The 19,077-nt window shown below is 43.5% G+C and overlaps 1 protein-coding gene across 2 annotated transcripts in view; it reads left to right on the top strand.

Annotated features, from left to right (window-relative positions):
* Dock8 (dedicator of cytokinesis 8) overlaps positions 1-19,077 on the top strand; it is a 211,301-nt gene that overhangs the window by 114,121 nt on the left and 78,103 nt on the right. For both annotated transcript variants that reach the window (XM_040746178.1, XM_040746185.1), the window contains 8 exons: positions 2,840-2,957; positions 4,525-4,595; positions 5,511-5,649; positions 6,216-6,317; positions 9,575-9,670; positions 10,063-10,297; positions 12,428-12,592; positions 13,584-13,753. In XM_040746178.1, coding sequence (XP_040602112.1) covers positions 2,840-2,957; positions 4,525-4,595; positions 5,511-5,649; positions 6,216-6,317; positions 9,575-9,670; positions 10,063-10,297; positions 12,428-12,592; positions 13,584-13,753 — 1,096 coding nt within the window. The remainder of the gene's footprint in view (positions 1-2,839; positions 2,958-4,524; positions 4,596-5,510; positions 5,650-6,215; positions 6,318-9,574; positions 9,671-10,062; positions 10,298-12,427; positions 12,593-13,583; positions 13,754-19,077) is intronic.

The raw sequence follows: 19,077 nt of genomic DNA, 5'->3' as shown, positions 1-19,077 counted from the left end.
GAAGCCATCACTGTAATAGCCATCGTTCCTTCTTTTCCTCTCTATTCTTTTTGTTTTGTTCTTTGAGACAGGGATTCTCTGTGTAGCCCTGGCTGTCCTAGAACTTTCTCTGTAGACCAGACTGGCCCCAAATTCAAAGAGATCTGGCTGCCTCTACATCCCCGAGGCTGGGATCAATAATGTGTGCCCTCTCTCTCTCCCTTCCTCCTTCCAGCTGTTTGAAATATGGTCTCTTGCTGTGTAACCCTGGTTGGCCTGGAACTTGCACCAGGACCCCTGCCCCTCCTCCTGAATACTGGGTTTATATACTCACCACAACCTATGGTTTGGTGCACTTATTAGTCCCCTTGAGAATTTGGAAAGTCTAAATTTCCAGAAACAAAGTCTCTCAAAGCCATGCACGTAGACGAAACAAAAAATGGATTCCAATCTCTGCTCCCTGACTCCAGCATTAATCCTTTTCAGGATATCCTATCCCCGCTGCTCAATAAATATTAACCCTCTTATAAAAATGGCACAGTGCAGATGAGCAAGAATGGACAATGGGCAGAGGTATGCATCCTCCCTAGATAGACATCTTTGTGCACCCTTACCCATGTATGGGACTCATACCTCTTGTAGCACTAACATCAACTGTCTTCAGTACATTAATACACCAGTGTCCAGTATTGATGGCACCTGTGCTTCAACTGGATCAGATTTACTCTGACTGATGGACCAGAGTGACAGGTACCACTGAGATAGAAGAGGGCAGAGAAGACACGATGGATATTGGGTCCTCTGCCTCTCAGGGCCTGACTCACAGAGTGGACTCATGTCATCTCACAAGGCTGTGGTTTTCTCATCTTACAAAACATTGGCTTGCACTGGGTACCTCCCAACCCAAATACCTCCAGATTCTAAGCCAATCTTTCTATTGTGCCGTGATCCATCATCTGTGTTCCTGGGTAGGCTCATTCAATATTCTGGCCATTGAAGTTAAATTCAAATTGTTGCCCTGCATTGCTTTTCACTTGAATGTAAGAGGTATTCGGTGCAGGCAGGAATAAGAGCCAACAAGAGGACAGCATGGAAGACAGCTTAAAATGAGGGGCAAAAATCAGGAGTCGGGGTAGTGATACTCCTGTGGGAAGCCAGAGTGGCCTAAAAAGGCTACCGCAACTCTACCAGCTCTTAGACTCTCACCCTCATCCTGTCTCCAGTGAGAAACAAGGGTCAACAAAGCCCATGAATAGTCTGTATTCACCCCTATGACCTTTGAACTTTACACACAGAACAATAGCTCCTGTGTTCTTGAGAGTTCTAAATATTGATTTTCCTCTTGAAAAACCTGACAGCATTTCTTATTACAAGATATTTGAGTAGAAAATCCTTGGGTTCTGTTTTTTTGTTTTTGAGGCAGAATTGTGCTGTGTATCCCTGGCTGGTCTCAACTTCATTATGTAGATCAAGCTAGTCTCAGACTTGCAATGATCCTCTTATCCGTTCCTCTTGAGCTCTGGGATTGCAGATGTACACTCCCATGCCTAGCTCAGAAGAATGCTTGTGCTGTAACTTCTTCCTGGATACGATGTATTCTTCTTTAGCCAGTTATGTGTGTTTCAGTCTTTCTCCAAGTGATTTCTTACAGTGTTAAAATTCTGAAGTGTGTGTGTGTGTGTGTGTGTGTGTGTGTGTGATATCTAAGAAAGATCAGCCAAATAAAATTAATTCTAAGTTCTAAACATTGGGGAGAGGGTAGACTCCTTGTCCTTCTACAGCATTCAAAGTGCCCGTTAGCCCGTTTATCTTTTTCACTCCAAGCTTTCCCAGCAGTGCTTGGTTACCCCACCACCTCCTCTTGTCCAGCTGCGTGTTCACGCTACAGAGCAGAGCACTAGGTTTAGAAGGTGCAGAGCAAACTGGAGAATACAGGTTTGGGAGGCAGCTTTCAACAGCCACGAGGATAATGGACTAGCCTTAACACTTAGAGAAAACTAAATGAAGTTTGATAACAGTCTGTGAAATTCCTTTTATTAATGATTGGTTGCCAATGAAACATGGTGCACAATAAAACTTTCAAATGTATTCTGAAGGCAAAAGTAGACTATGAAGACTGGGGGTGGCATGGAGGGGATCGGCCTAGTTCCCAATCTGGTCTCTCTCATGCAGTATCTACTTAGCTTAGACGATTGCCACATTTAAAATATTGAGAAGTCCCCTCCCATCCTCTTTGTACACCAGGACAGGGATTCTGAACATGGTTGTCCCTAGTAGTCCACAGGGATTAAATCTGTAGCATGACTCTCTGTTCATCTGATCTTAAAATGACTTCCTTGGGGGTACTCTGCATGGTCCATCAGAAGCAGCTCCACCCTGCTATTCATTTGTCTCAAATGTCACTGTTGGATTCATTTATTCCTCTCTCTCTCTCTCTCTCTCTCTCTCTCTCTCTCTCTCTCTCTCTCTCTCTCTCTCTCTCTCTCTCTCCTTCTCTGAGACAGGGTTTCTCTGTGTAACCTTGGCCATTCTGGAACTCACTCTGTAGACCAGGCTGGCCTCAAACTCACATAGATCTGTCTGCCTCTGCCTCCTGAGTGCTGGGACTGAAGACGATTATTACCCCGCTCATTTACTCTTTTCTAGTGAGACATCAGTAATCAGTATCTTTCTGAGGTGGTAGCAGATCTCTATGTTCTTTGTGAGATGCCACCATGGATACCATGGTCAGGGCCACAGGGACAGGTGATGATGTAGTTCAACAGCCTTGCTTCAGACCTCAGCTTTAGGTGTTGGTCTGTGAGCAGAAGTGGACTCTAGATATTAATTATTAATTATTGGCTTTCTATTTTTTTTCCAGAAATCTTCTCTACGTCTACCCACAGAGACTGAACTTTGCTAACAAACTAGCATCTGCCCGAAACATTACAATAAAGATCCAGTTTATGTGTGGAGAAGACCCCAGCAACGCCTTGCCAGTAAGGAGAGAGTAGTGTTTGCCTCCAGTTGGGTGGGATGTGCTCTCTTTGTCAGTTCACAGGGATGGAATCTTGAATTCTCAGTATGTCCCCCACCCACCCAAAGTCTCCTGATCACGCTAGACGATGCTTTACCAATGAGCCGCATCCAGCTCAATGTACAGAATATTCTATTCCAGCATAGCCTACTTAACACACGCAGAGACCTTTCTTGCTAGTCCAGTATTGTCCTAGGATGATGGTGGGGAAATGACATCTGTCTTAAGTCTCTTTCCCAAATGATGCATTGTGGGATGTCACAGCTTTGAACTGAAGATCATCTTAAGGGACTGAAAGGTTTTGTAGGGTCTCTCCACATTGCCCATGGAACCAGGCCATTCTAATACTCTACAAATAAGGGTGGGGTGGCTTAGTTCTCACTATTTGGCTGAATTTCTTCCACATATGCTCTTTGGTGAGTGTGAGACCATTTACAAAAATATGAAGCATAGCCTAGTACTAGTAATACCACCTCAACACCTCTTAGAAATGGACCTTTGTTCTGAGGCAAACTATAAACCAATACTACAGACTAAGTAGTATTATCTAAGAAGCCCAAAATGCCCAAATTTGCTAATTGGACATGGTTGGTTAGCTATTATTATTTACACATAATGGAACTCAGCTAAGATTGTAGCTACTAATAGGACACTTGTTTAGCGTATATGGAGGTCATGCTGAGCATAAAGCGAAGGAAGGGAGAGGGGTTGGCTTTTGCTCATATCCTTTTCTGGTGAAAGTAATTTCTTCCTAGTACTTTCTTTCCTCATATATCTGCTTTTAAAAAGTCACCCCTCTCTCTGACCTGTTCTCTGGTGCAAGGTGTCCTCTTGCAACAGTGTCAGGAAAGGTGGAAAAGGGAGGATGCTGGGAGGAAAGGAAGGTCTGGAGGTCTCCCCTAGTCCTCTCTGCCCTAACCCTGGCAGCTCACCACTCAGGCCTCCAGGTGTGTATGTGCAGACCCTGTGGGTGGCCAACATACTCAGCCACGGGACATTGGTGGTTAATCTCAGCCAGTTCTCCACTTACCAAGCTCTGGGCCTGGTCTCTGGGTTGCTGCATCCAGAGGAAAGGGCTCTTCGTTTGCCCAGGAGCAAGTCCACTAGTCAAACCATGTGCCGTCGGTGCTGCAGCAGACCCCAGGAAGCATCTGCACACAGGTGGCCAGGGCAGTGGAGACTCCAATCTCCTACATGGCTAAGTTCTTGCCCTTGGAGGGGAGAAGATATCTAGCATCTCACTAAGGACAAATGAATGTGATGTCATCATGTTATGTCTGTGTACTGAGACAGTAAGGAGACCTCTGGTTTTCCAGTCTCACACCTATGACCTCAGTCACTAGTTAGTCTTCACCCCCCACTTTACTGTCACCCCACTTTTAGTCTGTATGAGCATGCCAACTGTAGGACTTACCCTTAACTTATAAACTACAGCTCTCTGAGAACTTGGTATCCTGTTGATGTGATGAGAGATGATTTGATAGAGTCAAAAGTCACTTTTAATTTGGTTCCTTCACATTGATAAACAGGTCATCTTTGGGAAGTCCAGTGGACCTGAATTTCTGCAGGAAGTGTACACAGCAATTACATACCATAATAAGTGAGTATATTTCAGAGTCCTGAACACATGCTGCACTTATTTAAATTTCTCCCAGGTTTTAGGGGTTTGGTTTTGAACTCCATGAGTACTTTTCCCAACAGTTTTTGCAACATAGAGACTGGGTGGCAGAAGGAATTTACACTCTTTTTATAATTCTGTGTTGGCAATGCATAATTTTTGTAAGTAACTAAGGCTTTGAGGAGAAAAGATCTTCACGAATCTAATATTATTTTGATTATTTAAAAATGATGGTAGAGAGATTATATAGTATTAAGTAAAGAAGAGTATTTTCTCACTCTATTTGAGATCCAAAGAGGGTCAAAAGCAAAGCCCAGCTCTTTTTGGTCATCTTGTCATTTCCCCTTACCTAATTTAAGCCAACCAAAGGAAAAACGGTATATTCAATTAAAGTGAGTGATGGGGCTGTCTAACCTCATTCACATGTCACAGGTTGGGAAGGGCATCTCTGTGGTGTCAGGTAGGGTTTCATCGCACATGATAACTAGACTCCTTTAGGGGCTTCATGCAAGCACTTGTCATGGGGGCTAAATGGGTGATGCATGTGAAGCCTTGGCACAGTCCATTGATGAGGACAGCCACATGCCAGGCCTGCTCTTGGGACTGAGACAGGAAGAGAGGTCATATCAGTACTCTGAACCTCATCCTCTTCCAGACTAAGTTGTGCTTTTCCACTGTGTGGGTAAGGCCCTTTCTCTCAAATGGAGCCTTTTTGTGTAGGTGGAAGGTTCCTCACAGTGTCAGCGTGACCTCAAGGCCTTGCCGCTCAGGAGCAGGATGAAGTAAATGAAAAGCCCCACAGCACACAGGCGCCCGGGAGCAGGGTGGGCGGTGCTATGCCACATGTTCAGGGAGTCGTCCTTTAAGAGATTTCTGTCCACTGTGCCTTTGATACAGGTCTCCGGACTTTTATGAAGAAGTGAAAATTAAGCTCCCTGCCAAGCTCACGGTAAATCACCACCTCCTCTTCACCTTCTACCACATCAGCTGCCAGCAGAAGCAAGGAGCCTCGGGAGAAAGTCTTCTGGGGTACTCGGTGAGTTCTTCCAGCTTGCTGCCTCCCTCTGCAATTGCCGATGGAGCCAAGGCCCCTGCAGAATCTACAACCTGCTCTCCTGCCTGTCTCCCTGTCAGGAGCTGCAAAATGTGCTAGTCTGGATGATAGCGGAGAGTAAAAATGGCTTTACTAAGAGAATGACAGGTTCCTCAATTGGAAAGCTGCTGGGTTTATTTATTTAAAAGGGGAAAAAAGCATTGTGATTTCCAAATTTAAGTGCTTCATATATATAATTAGCTCTTCAGGAGAAAAAAACCATGAAAGGTAAAATGAACATTGATATTCAGACAGGAGCCAATACTGACCATACCAAAAAAAAAAAATGCTACTACTTGGGCCCAGAAAGCATCGGGTCATTGGCATTACCATCTCAGGGACTCTCGGGGAATTTACAATGCAAAGAAATGGCTTGAAACGCCTCTGCTGGGAGACCTGGTCAATATCTAATCATTGTTTAGCTTTGTCTGATGGCTGTGAGCTGGATAAATCTCCAGGGCTGTGTGCAACTATCAAAACCACTCTGCTCTTGACATCATCTGTTTCAGTGGCTGCCGATTCTCTTAAATGAGCGTCTCCAAACCGGATCCTATTGTCTCCCAGTTGCCTTGGAAAAACTGCCGACCAACTACTCCATGCATTCTGCTGAGGTAACCAGCGCTGCCTGGCAGCTGCTTCCTGTCCAGCTGTGGTCTGGTATTGCCCCCCCCTACACCCACTTCCCATTCCTAAGGATGTCTGTGAAGTCTGAGGTCACTTGCTGGGTTCTCTGGGCTTGTCATCTCCAGGCACCCTGTGTTCTCTGAGAGCGCATTGTTCCGACAGGATGGGCGGAGTATTTGGCAGTGAAAGAAACGTTACTCACTTAGACCTCATGTCAGAATGCTCTATAGTTGCAACACACACCTGAGGCAATGCTACCTCGAATTATCTGCGTGTCGCAGGCCTATAGATTAGGAGACAGGTTGATCCCACTTTTGATAGGTGCTGCTCCTATCGAGCATCCTTTTGGAATGTCTCCAGGCCTGAAGCAGCAGTTTCTCTGGTGGGCCAGTGGTCACAGACAGGGTGGATGGATGTCAGTTGCAGGGCCCCTGCCCTTCCTGCCTTGGCTTTCCTCTTGTCTTTGCAGCCTGAGGCAATGACCCAGTCTAAAGATAGTCCCGTAACTCTAACCCCACATCACATTTTTCACCCTTTTAGTAGAGGTTTACATCTCACTCATACATATTTTATCGTGTACTATGAAAATACGACCCTTTTTCTAGCCAACACAGTGTCATTGGTAGACCTTAAATTTTAACACAATCCTGAACACCATCCTTTATCCATTCAGCAACCACCTTTCTGTTCCCCACAAGGATCATGTTTTTACACTTGCCTGAATTGGCGTCCAGATGTGGCCTGTGTGGTGTTGATTGGCTTAGCCTGTAGTTCTTCCTTTAATTCTTTTGGGCTTTAAGTGAAAGAAATTTCTAGGATCCCGAATTTAGATAGTCCCTTCACAGTCTTCCTTCCCTGTCATTTTCTGCCACCCAGGCTAGCTCTTTCCCTCTGTTTTAGACTAATGCTGTTCTCCTTGACACCCTAGGATGAGGATGGAAATATTCCAGTCCGTCTTTGTGTCCTTGGCATACAGTGTCTTACAGAAACCCTCACAACTGCTTTTCCAAAGCCAAGCAAGGTGGTGCATGCTGTAATTCCTGTATGAGTGAGGCAGGAAGACCAACTGCCAAAGTCTACAGACTAGTGAACCATTATTAAAAACCAAGAAAAAACAAATCCTGGTTTTCAGCTTTTAAGTTCCACATCCTTACTTGATAGGACTCCTATGTTTTTTTCAAAAGCATACATAAAACCTGAGATTTTGTTGTTGCTTTGTTGAAAATTTTAAAAACAGTTTTTAAGACAGGCTCTTATTTAGCCAAGGCTGTCCTCAAATTCACCAAGTAGACAAGGATGGCTCTGAACTCCTGATCCTCCTACCTCTGCATCCCTGCAAGCATGTGCCACCACACCTATCTAAACCTGAGTTTGTAAGACAAATCCCCAAATGCCAATCTTCCACTCTCCGACTGCATGAGTGTGGGCACATCAGCTACCCTCTCTAACTCTCACAGATGAAATGAAGTCCACATCTGACTATAAGGTGCAGTGGGCAGTAATTGAGTAGGTGCTTAACAAGAGGAACATAATGCGGAAGTAAATATATTTTCTTATTCCTACCTATAGGGGCTGGAGAGATGGCTCTGAGGTTAAGAGCACTTGCTGCTCTTCTGAAGGTCCTGAGTTCCATTCCTAGCCACCACACTGTGGGTTACAACCATCTGTAATGAGATCTGGTTCCCTCTTCTGACCTGTAGGAATATGCTGCAAGCAGAACACTATATACTTTATAAACAAATAAATCTTAAAAAAAAAACTCAAATGATTCCTACCTATAGACTCATCCTCAACCCCGCATTGTCTTTCACTATCAAATACAGCAGTAGCAGGTGGCTAGTGAGATCATGAATGGGCTAGTTCTGACTCGGAGCTGTTAGGGGAAGATATGGACTGGATTTCAAAAATTGAGTATTTTATTAATAATTTTTTGTATTCTCAATGAAGAAAGAGTGGGCCATACTGTGTAAATAGTCTGTTGAAATTGCTCTCACATGGTCTTTAATGTGGCTTCTCAACAACTTGAAAGTTTTGAAGCCAATGAGACAGCTCAGTGCATAAGGATACTAGCCACCAAGCCTGATGACCTGAGTTTGATCTTGATCCCCAGGATCCACATAGCAGCAGGAGAGAACCAACTCCCTAAAGTTGTTCTCAGTCCTTTACATGTACATATGTGCACATGCATGTTCTCTCTCTCTCAATCTCTCTCCCTCTCTCTCTCTCTCTCTCTCTCTCTCTTTCTCTCTCTCTCTCTCTCTCTCTCTCTCTCTCTCTCTCTTTCTCTCTCTCTCTCTCTCTGTCTCTCTCTCTCAAATAAAAAAGTACTATTGATTCCCATTGGGTTTCAATTAAATGCCACTACTTTAGACTACAAATGCAAACTCCAGTGTCTACAGGAATCCACCAAGCCTCTTAAATGAGGCTGATCCACAGTCTGGAACTGTGCAGGGAGACAAGGCTGGTGCTCTTGGATCTTCCAGCTCTCAAGTTAGAAATTAGTCTGTTATATGAACTTTGCTGACCTTTAAACATTAACAAATTCACAACAATGTCCAATAACCTGGGGGCCAAGTAGAGCTCTGTGAACTAGGGCTACAGTTTGTGCCTTTCAGAGAGTTCCATGGGTCCCCATTTCCTGCCACCATCCTTGTCCTATCCCTACAAACACAGCATGCTTCCTATCTTTTTGATGAAAAAGGCACAAAACCCAGCCTGGGACCTCCTTGGTCTAGCACTGTCTGATCTCTCTAGCTCCTAGAGTCTACAGAAATGTAATACTAACGTGAGCTTGAAGCAAAGAGTTATCTATGAGGCCTAAGGAAGTAGATATTGGTGGTCAATGGAAGAAGCATAATGAACAAGACTGTCACTTAGAAACACTTAAAAGGAAGTAATTTCGGGTGTTCAAACCCATTCAAGTTTCCTGATATCCTTGATCAATGGGAAGGTCATTTAATTACATTCCCAGAATCACAGATCATCAGTGTTGCCTGAGAGCTTAGAGATGGATTACCCAGTGAACTCTCCTAGCATCTGAACAAATGCTAAGGCCCAGGGGTGTGATTGACTTGTCAGTGTGAAAATACCTAGTTTGGTGTAGAATAAGACTTGAATGAAAGAACTCTTAATTCTAGCTGTCAAGTTCTCTGCTTGTAGAACCTGCTGTACACAGACAAGTTGCTTGTTAACAGTTGGAAAGGGGAATGACGGTGCTAATCTTTTTTCTTTCTCTTTAACACAGAAAGTCCCTTTACAGAATCCTCCCATCAAGTGGGCTGAGGGCCATAAGGGGGTATTTAATATTGAAGTGCAAGCTGTGTCTTCCGTTCACACCCAGGTAAGGAATGTCAGAGATTGTCACTGGGTTATACATCTCAGTAGCCTGTGTACCAATTCTGTCTACAGGGTGAGTTGAAGCCTGATTTATTTTTTCTTTGATTAATAGTAATTAAGAGGTCCTAATTTAGCCGGGCAGTGGTGACACACACCTTTAATCCCAGTACTCGGTAGGCAAAGATTAGATGGACCTCTGTGAGTTCAAGGCCAGCCTGGGAAAAAAATGTCCTGTTTTGCACATCAAATTCTACAAAGAAGATCATTACCTTTGCTAGAAGCATCTGAGACTTAGACTTCTAATTTGAAGCACTGGCTAGGAGGCTGCACCAAATTCCCCCATGGATGCTGAAAGAATAACGCCTCATGAGAGTCTTCTGCCTTCTGCCTTCCCAGGACAACCACCTGGAGAAGTTCTTCACCCTTTGCCACTCTCTGGAGAGCCAGGTGACCTTCCCGATCCGTGTGCTGGACCAGAAGATCACAGAGAACACACTGGAGCATGAGCTGAAACTCAGCATCATCTGCCTGAACTCCTCCCGCCTGGAGCCCCTGGTGCTCTTCCTCCACCTGGTGCTGGACAAGCTCTTCCAGCTTGCTGTGCAGCCCATGGTCATTGCTGGCCAAACAGGTAGAGGCCTGTGGGCTGGGAGGAGGCATGGCTGGGCCAGGCAGTTTGCCTAGTGAATCTCGGGCTTTCCACAAACCTACAAATGCTGTGAATGACCTTTGCAACCTTTGTCGTGAAGTCAAGTCCAGTGCTGTCTTGTCAGACTCCCTACATGTTTATAAAAGAAAGGAAGAAGGGCTAGAGTGGTCCTCGTTGATTAAAAGCATTTGTTGCTCCTGCAAAGGGCCTGAGTTCGGTTCCCAGTACTCACATAGTTCACAACTATCTTTGACTCCAGTTCCAAGGAATCTGATGGCTCTTTTGACGTCCTCAGGCACTGCATTCACGTGGTACACATGCATACATGCAGGCAAAATATTCATATACATCAGATCAAATAAATAAGTGTAGAAGATGCTTTTGAAAGAGGAGAAGGGAATGAAGGAGAGGAGAGGAGAGGAGAGGAGAGAGAGAGCACGTGGGTTCTTAGGGCTGTCGAGATGGCTCAGCAAATGAAGGTCCTTGTCTCCAAGCCTGCTTGATGACTTGGATTTGATTATTGGTATCTGTATGGTAGAAAAAGAGTACTGGCTCCCATAAGTTGTTGTCTGAACTCCACACCTGCACCATTGTGCACACACACACACACACACACACACACACACACACACACACACACAGAGAGAGAGAGAGAGGGATGCTAAAAATGATTTTAAATAGGATCCTTAATATTAAAGCTTTTGGAAGTGAAATAGTAGTTCAGTTACTTGCTGAGGATGCTTGTGGCTCACCTGGCCAGCCATCAGAGCCTGCTTGGCAAGTTAAGATATGTTATCAAAAAAAAAAAAGGAAAGAAAAGAAAAGAAAAAGGTGGAGAGCAATTGAGGGAGACATCTAATGTCAGCATCTGGCCTCTGCATGCACATGCACACAGGAACATATGTACACACGTATGCACATGGTGGTGCATGCCTTTAATCCTAGCATTCAGGAGACAGAGGCAGACAGATCTCTGCAAGCTCCAAGCTAACCTGGCCTAATAGAGTTCCAGGACAGCCAAGGCTGTTATTCAGAGAAACCCCACATCAAAAAACAAACAAACAATCCCCCACAAATATACACATGAAGACAACGACGGACTAAGTCAGCAAGCACTCATTTGAAACTGCTTCTGCTCCATCTAATGTTGTGTAAGGCACGGTGTGGGAAGGAGGAGGCACGAAAATGTGAGAAATACACTAAGTCTAGGATGGCTCCCAGCCTTCATGGGGAGGCTAAATTTACTACCAGGCACAGCTTCAGATGGTGTGGTTTGGATTCCTATCACTGTGGGGCATTGTAGGCTTCATGCAGGAGACTGAGCACAGAAGGGGTGGTTTGATTTTGTGGTCACTGTGATTTTGTGGGAAGAGGCAAGGCCACTCCAGGTGAGGATGATGACATTAGCAAAGTCGAGAAGGAGGAAAGACCACAAAATGGGATAATCTGATGACTACCTCACTAGGACATAGCTGAATCTGAGCAGAAACAGAAACAAAGTTGGCTAAAGCCAAATGATGAAGGGCTTGGAGCACCAGACTGGTACTGTATAGACAGTTTGTATGGACCTGCTGTGAGAATGTCATAACCTGTATGCATTTTTAAGATTCATCTCTATGAGACTCCGTTGCAGGACAGATTTATACATTGCTCTCACATCCCCTGGACATCCTGTGGAAATGTAGACTCTGATTCAGCTGATCTGGGGTAGGGTCTAATGATAAGGCCAAACATGATGCTGTTAGTGCCAATGTACAGAACCCACAGCATAACCTGTTTTCGGCTGAGGTCAGAGAGTGGTGGCATGTGGACGTGGACACGTCCTGGTTGTGGGAAACTGCTCCTAGCAAGGGCAGAAAAAAAAAAAAAAACGGATAGAATGTGAACCAGGCATGGTGGGTTATGATACAGGAGGAGTTCAGTGAGCTCTAGCTTGAGCTACACAGAGGGAATGTGAGCGTGTCTGTGTTGAGTAAAGCTGGGGACACAGGAGCTGACTAGAACGTAGCTGCTTCCCACAGTCATTCCTTTGCCTGGCTGAGGTGGTCAGTGACATACTGTGACGGGCCTGAGAACATCTACCTCAACTTGTTGTTTCTTTTGGCTCCTCAGCAAACTTCTCCCAGTTTGCCTTTGAGTCTGTGGTGGCCATTGCAAACAGCCTGCACAACAGCACAGGCCTGAGAAAGGACCAGCACGGGAGGAACTGCCTGCTGGCCTCCTACGTGCACTACGTGTTCCGGCTGCCTGAGCTGCACAGGGATGCACCCAAGTCAGGTGAGGGCTCCTGAGGGGACAGTACTACCAGGGGGCCACCTCAAAGTACTGCCATGGGATTAAAAGCTTGCCTTTATTTTTCAAAGTAAAACTTACATAAGTGCTGAAATTAAAAGTTTCTAGATTTTTTTCTCTCTCTTTTTATGCTATACTTGCTGTGTCTGCCTAGTTGGTAATTTCTCAGTGACCTTTACCCCATTGCCAAGTTATGATTCAGTTGAGGATCTGCTTTTAAAGATGGAGAACTGTTGACTGTATCAGATTCTAGAATAAAATTTAAAAAAAAACAAAACAAAACCTAGAAACAGTATCTACCCAATGGCAGTGACACACTGAAAGTTCTGAAACTTTCATTATGTAAAAAGAAGTTCCCATTCCTCCAAGCTAAGTTAATAATAATCCACCTCAATGCTCTTCTTAGTTATTTACACAGGCAATAAAACATAATGTCTGGGTAGCATGGTATAAAAATACCATCAATGAAGTTTTAAAAATCCCACATCCAAATAAACTTTGCACCTCTTTATTCTCTGCGGTCAATTTTCAAACCAGACTTGGACGCACTCTGAAACATTGCATATGCCTGACCTCAAACGATGCCTGTGGATGACTCATTCTGAGCACCCTTCCTCCATGACTTATACGATTGCACCATTTAAATACTGATCAAACAAAAATAGTCATGTTTCTAGTTCCGCTGGAGAATTCAGAAGCTCTGGCAACCATGGGGGCTGGTTCTTTGTGGCAGTGACAAACTGGTCTCCAGTTCCCCACAGCCCTCCCCACTTCTCAGCTCCTCACTCACGCCCGGCCTGCTTTGCCCAGCATTGCCTCCCTGCCCTGTCACAACTACAGAATAATGAGGCCTCTTTCCAAGGCCCCATCTGATAGGTTTACATTTTAGCTCTGCGCCTCCCTCAGTGGGTCCTTCTCAAGCTCTATAACTGACTCTGCCTTTTCTTTTGACATGTCTCTGGCTGCTGGGGTACAGGTGGCCCTGCTGTCAGCCCCGACCCCCGATACCACACATATGGCCGCACATCTGCTGCTGCCGTGAGTTCAAAGCTGATGCAGGCCCGTGTGATGAGCAGCAGCAATCCAGACCTGGCTGGGACACACTGTGCAGCGGACGAGGAAGTAAAGAGCATCATGTCTTCAAAGGTAGGGGCATGGCAGTCCCAGGAGGCCATGCACACTTGTTTTGCTTTTTAGCTGATGCATACCGTACACGTTTCTGGGTACAGCGTGGTATTTTGATAAACAAGTACACTGTATGGTAATCAGGCCAGGGTGTTTAAGACATTTAGTACCTCGTACATCCATCATTCCTTTGTGGCATGAATGCCAACATACTCTTCCTGCCTCGCTATTTTGAATCCTTCGTTACAGTGTCGTTTGTGGCAGTCCCTTTGTGTGGTGGCACTTGGAGCTTTTCTCCTGCTGAGCTGTGACATTGCAAACACTCTTTACTCTCTTGTTTTATTTGTTTTGAGTTAGGGTCTCGTGTAGGTCTTCAAAAGTACTTGCAATGTATTGTTTTTCCTTTATAATTGGCACAGAGCAGTTAGACACATTCAGCGGATACAGTGTGATGTTTAAATTCACTTACATAGTGTGTAGTGATGAGACCTGGGCAGTCTAACATGTCAATTTCTCAGATATACATCATTTCTTCATGCTAGAAGTGCTCAAAAGTCCTTTCTTGTAGCCATTTTCAAATATGCATTTAATGTTGTCAGCATAGCTGCAGTGACTCAGTTTCTTTGTTGTTAGTGTTCTGCATTAGAATGGTACATTTATCACAGCTTATGAACCAGTAAAATGCATAATTATCATTAACATAACTTGGATTTCCTTGGTTTTCCCTAATGTCTTTTTTTTTTTTTCCTATTCTGGGATCCTCTCCAGGGCTCCACACAGCATTTTTTCAGCCATGTCTCATTAAGCTTCTTTTACATATGGTAATTTCTTAGACTTCCCTTGTTTTTCATTATCCTAACAGTTTCAATGACTAATAGATGTTTTATTTAGGATTTTAAAAATGTGCAAATCACATGCCATGGAGTTCATCCCTCTAAAGTTCATACTCCCGTGGGTTTTAGCGTATCCAAAAACGCTGCAATAAACGTGTTGCCTTTGTTATTGTAAATTCTCCCAATGATGTGCCCTCACCCCACTGCCCAGAGAGTGGTTTTAAACAGGGGCCAGCACTACAGTTTTCTGATTGGCTACACAAGACATGATTGCTACTGTTGCTGACAGCCTTGATTTTAAATTTTCTTTAATAAGAAATAAAATATTAATTTCTATATATGCTAAGGTAATGTTTCTCTGATTACTTTGTAGTAAGGGGGGAGTTGACAGTTGATATTTGGTGTAGTACAACATTGAACCACGACGGGGCACTGTTTTCATGCTTTTTCCCTGCTCTCTCAGAACACTGAAGGAACTATATGGTACCTGAATCTTTTTGTTGTTGTTTTAGATTTTTGTTTGTTTGTTTGTTTTTCAAGACTGAGTTTTTCTGTGTAGACCTGGGTGCCCTAGAACTTGCTCGGAATACTAGATTGGCTTCGAACTCAGAGATCTACCTACCTATGCCTCCTGAATTCTGGGATTAAAGACATGCACCAACCACCATCCCACTGTTTTCAGGTTTTTTGACACAGGGTCTCTGTAAACCCAGATTAGCCTAGAACTCAGTATGTAACTCCTACAGACCTTAAACTCACAGCTATTCTCCCGTCTCAGCCTCCTGAATGCTATAGGTGTGAGCCACCATGACTTGATTCCCTTATGTTGACTTTGTCAAATACTCTTATAAACTATTTATTTAATTTGCATGTGGAAGTGTTTCTTCCACATGCATGTATGTATGAATATACCAGTTGCCAGAAGATACCAGAAGAGAGTGTTGGATCCTCTGGAACTGGAACTACATTTGGTTATGAGCCATTATGTGGGTGCTGGGAACTGAACTCAAGTCCTCTGCAAGAACCCCGAGTGCTCTTAAACACTAAGCCATCTCTCTACCTCTGTGGAAAGCTTTTATAGTCCTTTTACAGAGATGGTCATATGATTCTTTAAAATTAGAGCTATTAATGTGGGATTGACGTTTGTGCTTTGTCTTGTTTTTTAATTGGCCATATTCATTGCACACAGTGGTAGGTTTTATAAAGACAGTTTCTTTCTAGTATGTCATGTGCTTTTACCATCACCCCTCAATGCCCTCCCCTTCATCTCTGTTCCCTTTACCCCTTCCACTGGTCTGCTTCTTTCCTTCTGCTTTCATTTCATTTTTAAGTGGATTTGTGCGTCTGTGTGCCACACATAAGAGAACCTATGAAGTATTTGAGTTTGGTTTGTTTCACCTAATCTGATAGTCTCCAGTTGTATCCATTTTCTAGCAAACAACAGAACTTTGTCCTCTATGGCTGAATAAAACCTCACTGTGCGTGCACTTACAATGCCTTCTCTACCTCTTTGTGAATAGACATGCCGTTTGCAATGCTTGCCTCTTACGGATAGTGATGCAGTAAATTAGGCATGCACATATCTGTCTAGTATGTGACTGAGAGTCTTTCGGGCACATAGCCAGATGTGGTCTAGCCGTGTCAGAGGGTAGTGCTCCTTTGGTCTTTGAGGATCCACCACACTGATTTCCATAATGGTTGGCCCAGTTTACATTCCCACTGGTCGTGTAAGGGTTCTCTCCTATCCGTCTTCACCAGCATTTTGCTGATGTTTGTTTTCTTTTTGGGGCAGGTGGGGGAGGGGGGTGCAAGTTTTAAGACAGGGTTTCTCTGTGTGGCTCTGCTTTCCTGAAACTTACTTTGTAGACCAGGTGGCCTTGAACTCACAGAGATCCACCTGCCTCTGCATCCCCAGTGCTGGGATTAAAGGCGTGCTCCACATCACCCAGCATGTTTATTTTCTTGATGACAAGTATTTTCATTTTGTATTAATTCTTTGAGAATTTTACACAAACTCTTTGATATCACCTCAGCTCCTCCAAGGTCCCCCATCTCCCTATCCACACCGAACTTCATGTCCTCATTTTCTATGTTTTTAAATAACCCACTGAGCCAAATTGTGCTGCCCATACACCATATACTCATGGCGCAGGGTCATCCACTGGAGCGTGACTGACTTACTTGTCAGAAGCCACATTCATAAAGCTTTCTGCCTCCACCCAAAGCCATCAGCTGCCCATAGCTCCTCAGTTAGAGGTGACTTCTTAAGCTACTGCCTTCCCGCAATGACAGCTCTTCTGATGATAGCTACTGTAATACAACAAATAAAAGACCCAGAGACGATATTGGGGTTCAAGCTGAAGGTCAGGGAAGCAAAGCCGCCAAGCTACCAGAGAGCTCTTACCTCTAAAAGGGCTGGGGCATTCCTATTCTCTACATGGCTGAGGAATGAATGCCCCCTATCTTCAGTGTGGCTAGAGAATGAATGCCTCATACTGAGACCTTGCTCCTGTCTTATATACCTCCCTAATGCTGGGATTAAAGGCGTGTGATCCCAGGTGCTGAGATTATCTTTGTGTGAGCTCTTTCTCTTTAGGACTGGATCATCTGGGTGGTGTTGAACTCATAGAGATCCAGAGTTCTAGGACTAAAGATGTGGACACCAACTCCTAGTTTCTGGCTGCTGGGATTAAAGGTGTGTGCCTGACTTCCATGGCTTGTGGCTGACTTTGCTGTCTGAATCCTCAGGCAAGCTTTATTAATTAATCATAAATAATAGATTACCACAAGCTACTGTGATGAGGGTGAGCTTTAACTGCAATGATTATTTTGTTGTTTTCCTCTTCCTCCTTTTTCTTGATTCAGGGATACAGAGTCTCATGTAACTCAGGCTGGCCTTGGACTCCTGACCCACCAGTCTTAGATTAATGAGTGTTGGGGTTGTGTTTTTCTGATGGCTGAATATCCTGTATATTTCTCATATGTTTACTGGCCATTTATACTTCATTTTTGAGAACTGTTTGTTCTTTAGCCCATTTATTAACTGGTTTGTTCCATTCTTTGGTATTTAGTGTCCTTAATATATTCTAGGTATTGATGTTCTATATATCCAAACATATAACTAGCAAAAGTTTTTTGTGTGTTGTTTCTTTAAAGTGTTGTTTCCTTTGCTATACAGAAACTTTTTAATTTGTCAGTTCTTGGATCTTTCTTTCTTTCTTTCTTCAAAGTAGTTGCTGCTATTTTGAAGTATGTACCTTATATCAAACAGTTTTGGAGTTTCTAGTTTATGTTAAATTATTCAATCCATTTTGAGTTGGTGCTCGTAGTGGGTAAGAGATATGGATCTAGTTTCATTATGCTATATGTGGTACCCAATTTTCCCAGCACCACTTACTGCAGAGGCTGTTTTTATCCATCGTACATTTCTGGCATCTTTGTCAAAAGCCACATGACCATGGCTTTGTGGGTTCATGGCTCTTCTGTTATATTGATTTACATATCTATGTTTGTGTCAGTATGATGCTGTTTTGTTACCATGCTCCTGTAGTATAATTTGAAATCATATATTGATTGTGACACCTCCAGTATTTTTTGCTCAGGATTGCTCTGGATATTTGGGGTCTTTTGTGCTCCCAAATGAATCTTAGTAATTTTTACTATTTCTATGGAGAATGTCATTGGAATTTTGATGGGAGTGCTATTAAGTGTGTAGATTTCTTTCAGTATTAAAAGTGTTTTCATTATATTAATTCTGCCAACTCATGATTACAAGAGGGCTGTTTTCTGTAAGATCATTCCTCCAGGCTTTAAAATTTCCATTGTAGGGGATCTTTCACCGCTTTGGTTAGATTTGTTTCTCTGTATTTTAAGAGTATTATTTTCCAGATTTCATTCTTAATGTGTTTGTTATTGGTATATAGAAAAGCTACTGATTGTTGTATATTGATTTTGTTTCCTGGTACCTGGCTAAAAGTAAACTCTCAGAAGAGTTTTCTGGTGGAGGCAAAAAGATCTTTTATGTATGCAACTATATTTTCTACAAATAGGAATAATTTGACTTTTTTCTTTCTTGTTTGGTTTCTCCTAAGCTATTGTTCTATCTAAGACTATAAGGACTATATTAAATAAAAGTGGAGAAAGTGTAAATGTGCATCTTTTGGGTATATGCCTAAGAGTGGAATTGCTGGGTCTTGTGGCCTATTCCCATTTTTCTGAGAAATCTCCATACTGATTTCCAAAGTGGCTGTATGAGTTGGCACTCCCACCAGCAGTGGAGGAGTGTTCCCTTTTCTCCACAACCTCTCCAGCATAAATTGTCATTGGTGTTTTTGATTTTAGCCATTCTGACAGGAGTAAGATGGTATCTCAGAGTTGTTTTGATTTGTATTTCCTGGATGACTAGGGATGTTGAGCACTTTCTCAAGTGCCTCTCAGCCATTTTAGACTCCTCTATTGAGAATTCTCTATTTAGTTCTGTAGCCCACTTTTTGATTGGATCCTTTGGTGTTT

Source organism: Mesocricetus auratus, unplaced genomic scaffold (genome assembly GCF_017639785.1).
Source record: "Mesocricetus auratus isolate SY011 unplaced genomic scaffold, BCM_Maur_2.0 Super-Scaffold_4256, whole genome shotgun sequence".
Classification (NCBI taxonomy): Eukaryota; Metazoa; Chordata; class Mammalia; order Rodentia; family Cricetidae; genus Mesocricetus; species Mesocricetus auratus.
Note: the sequence above shows the minus strand (reverse complement) of the source record. Positions and strands in the feature narration are given on the sequence as shown.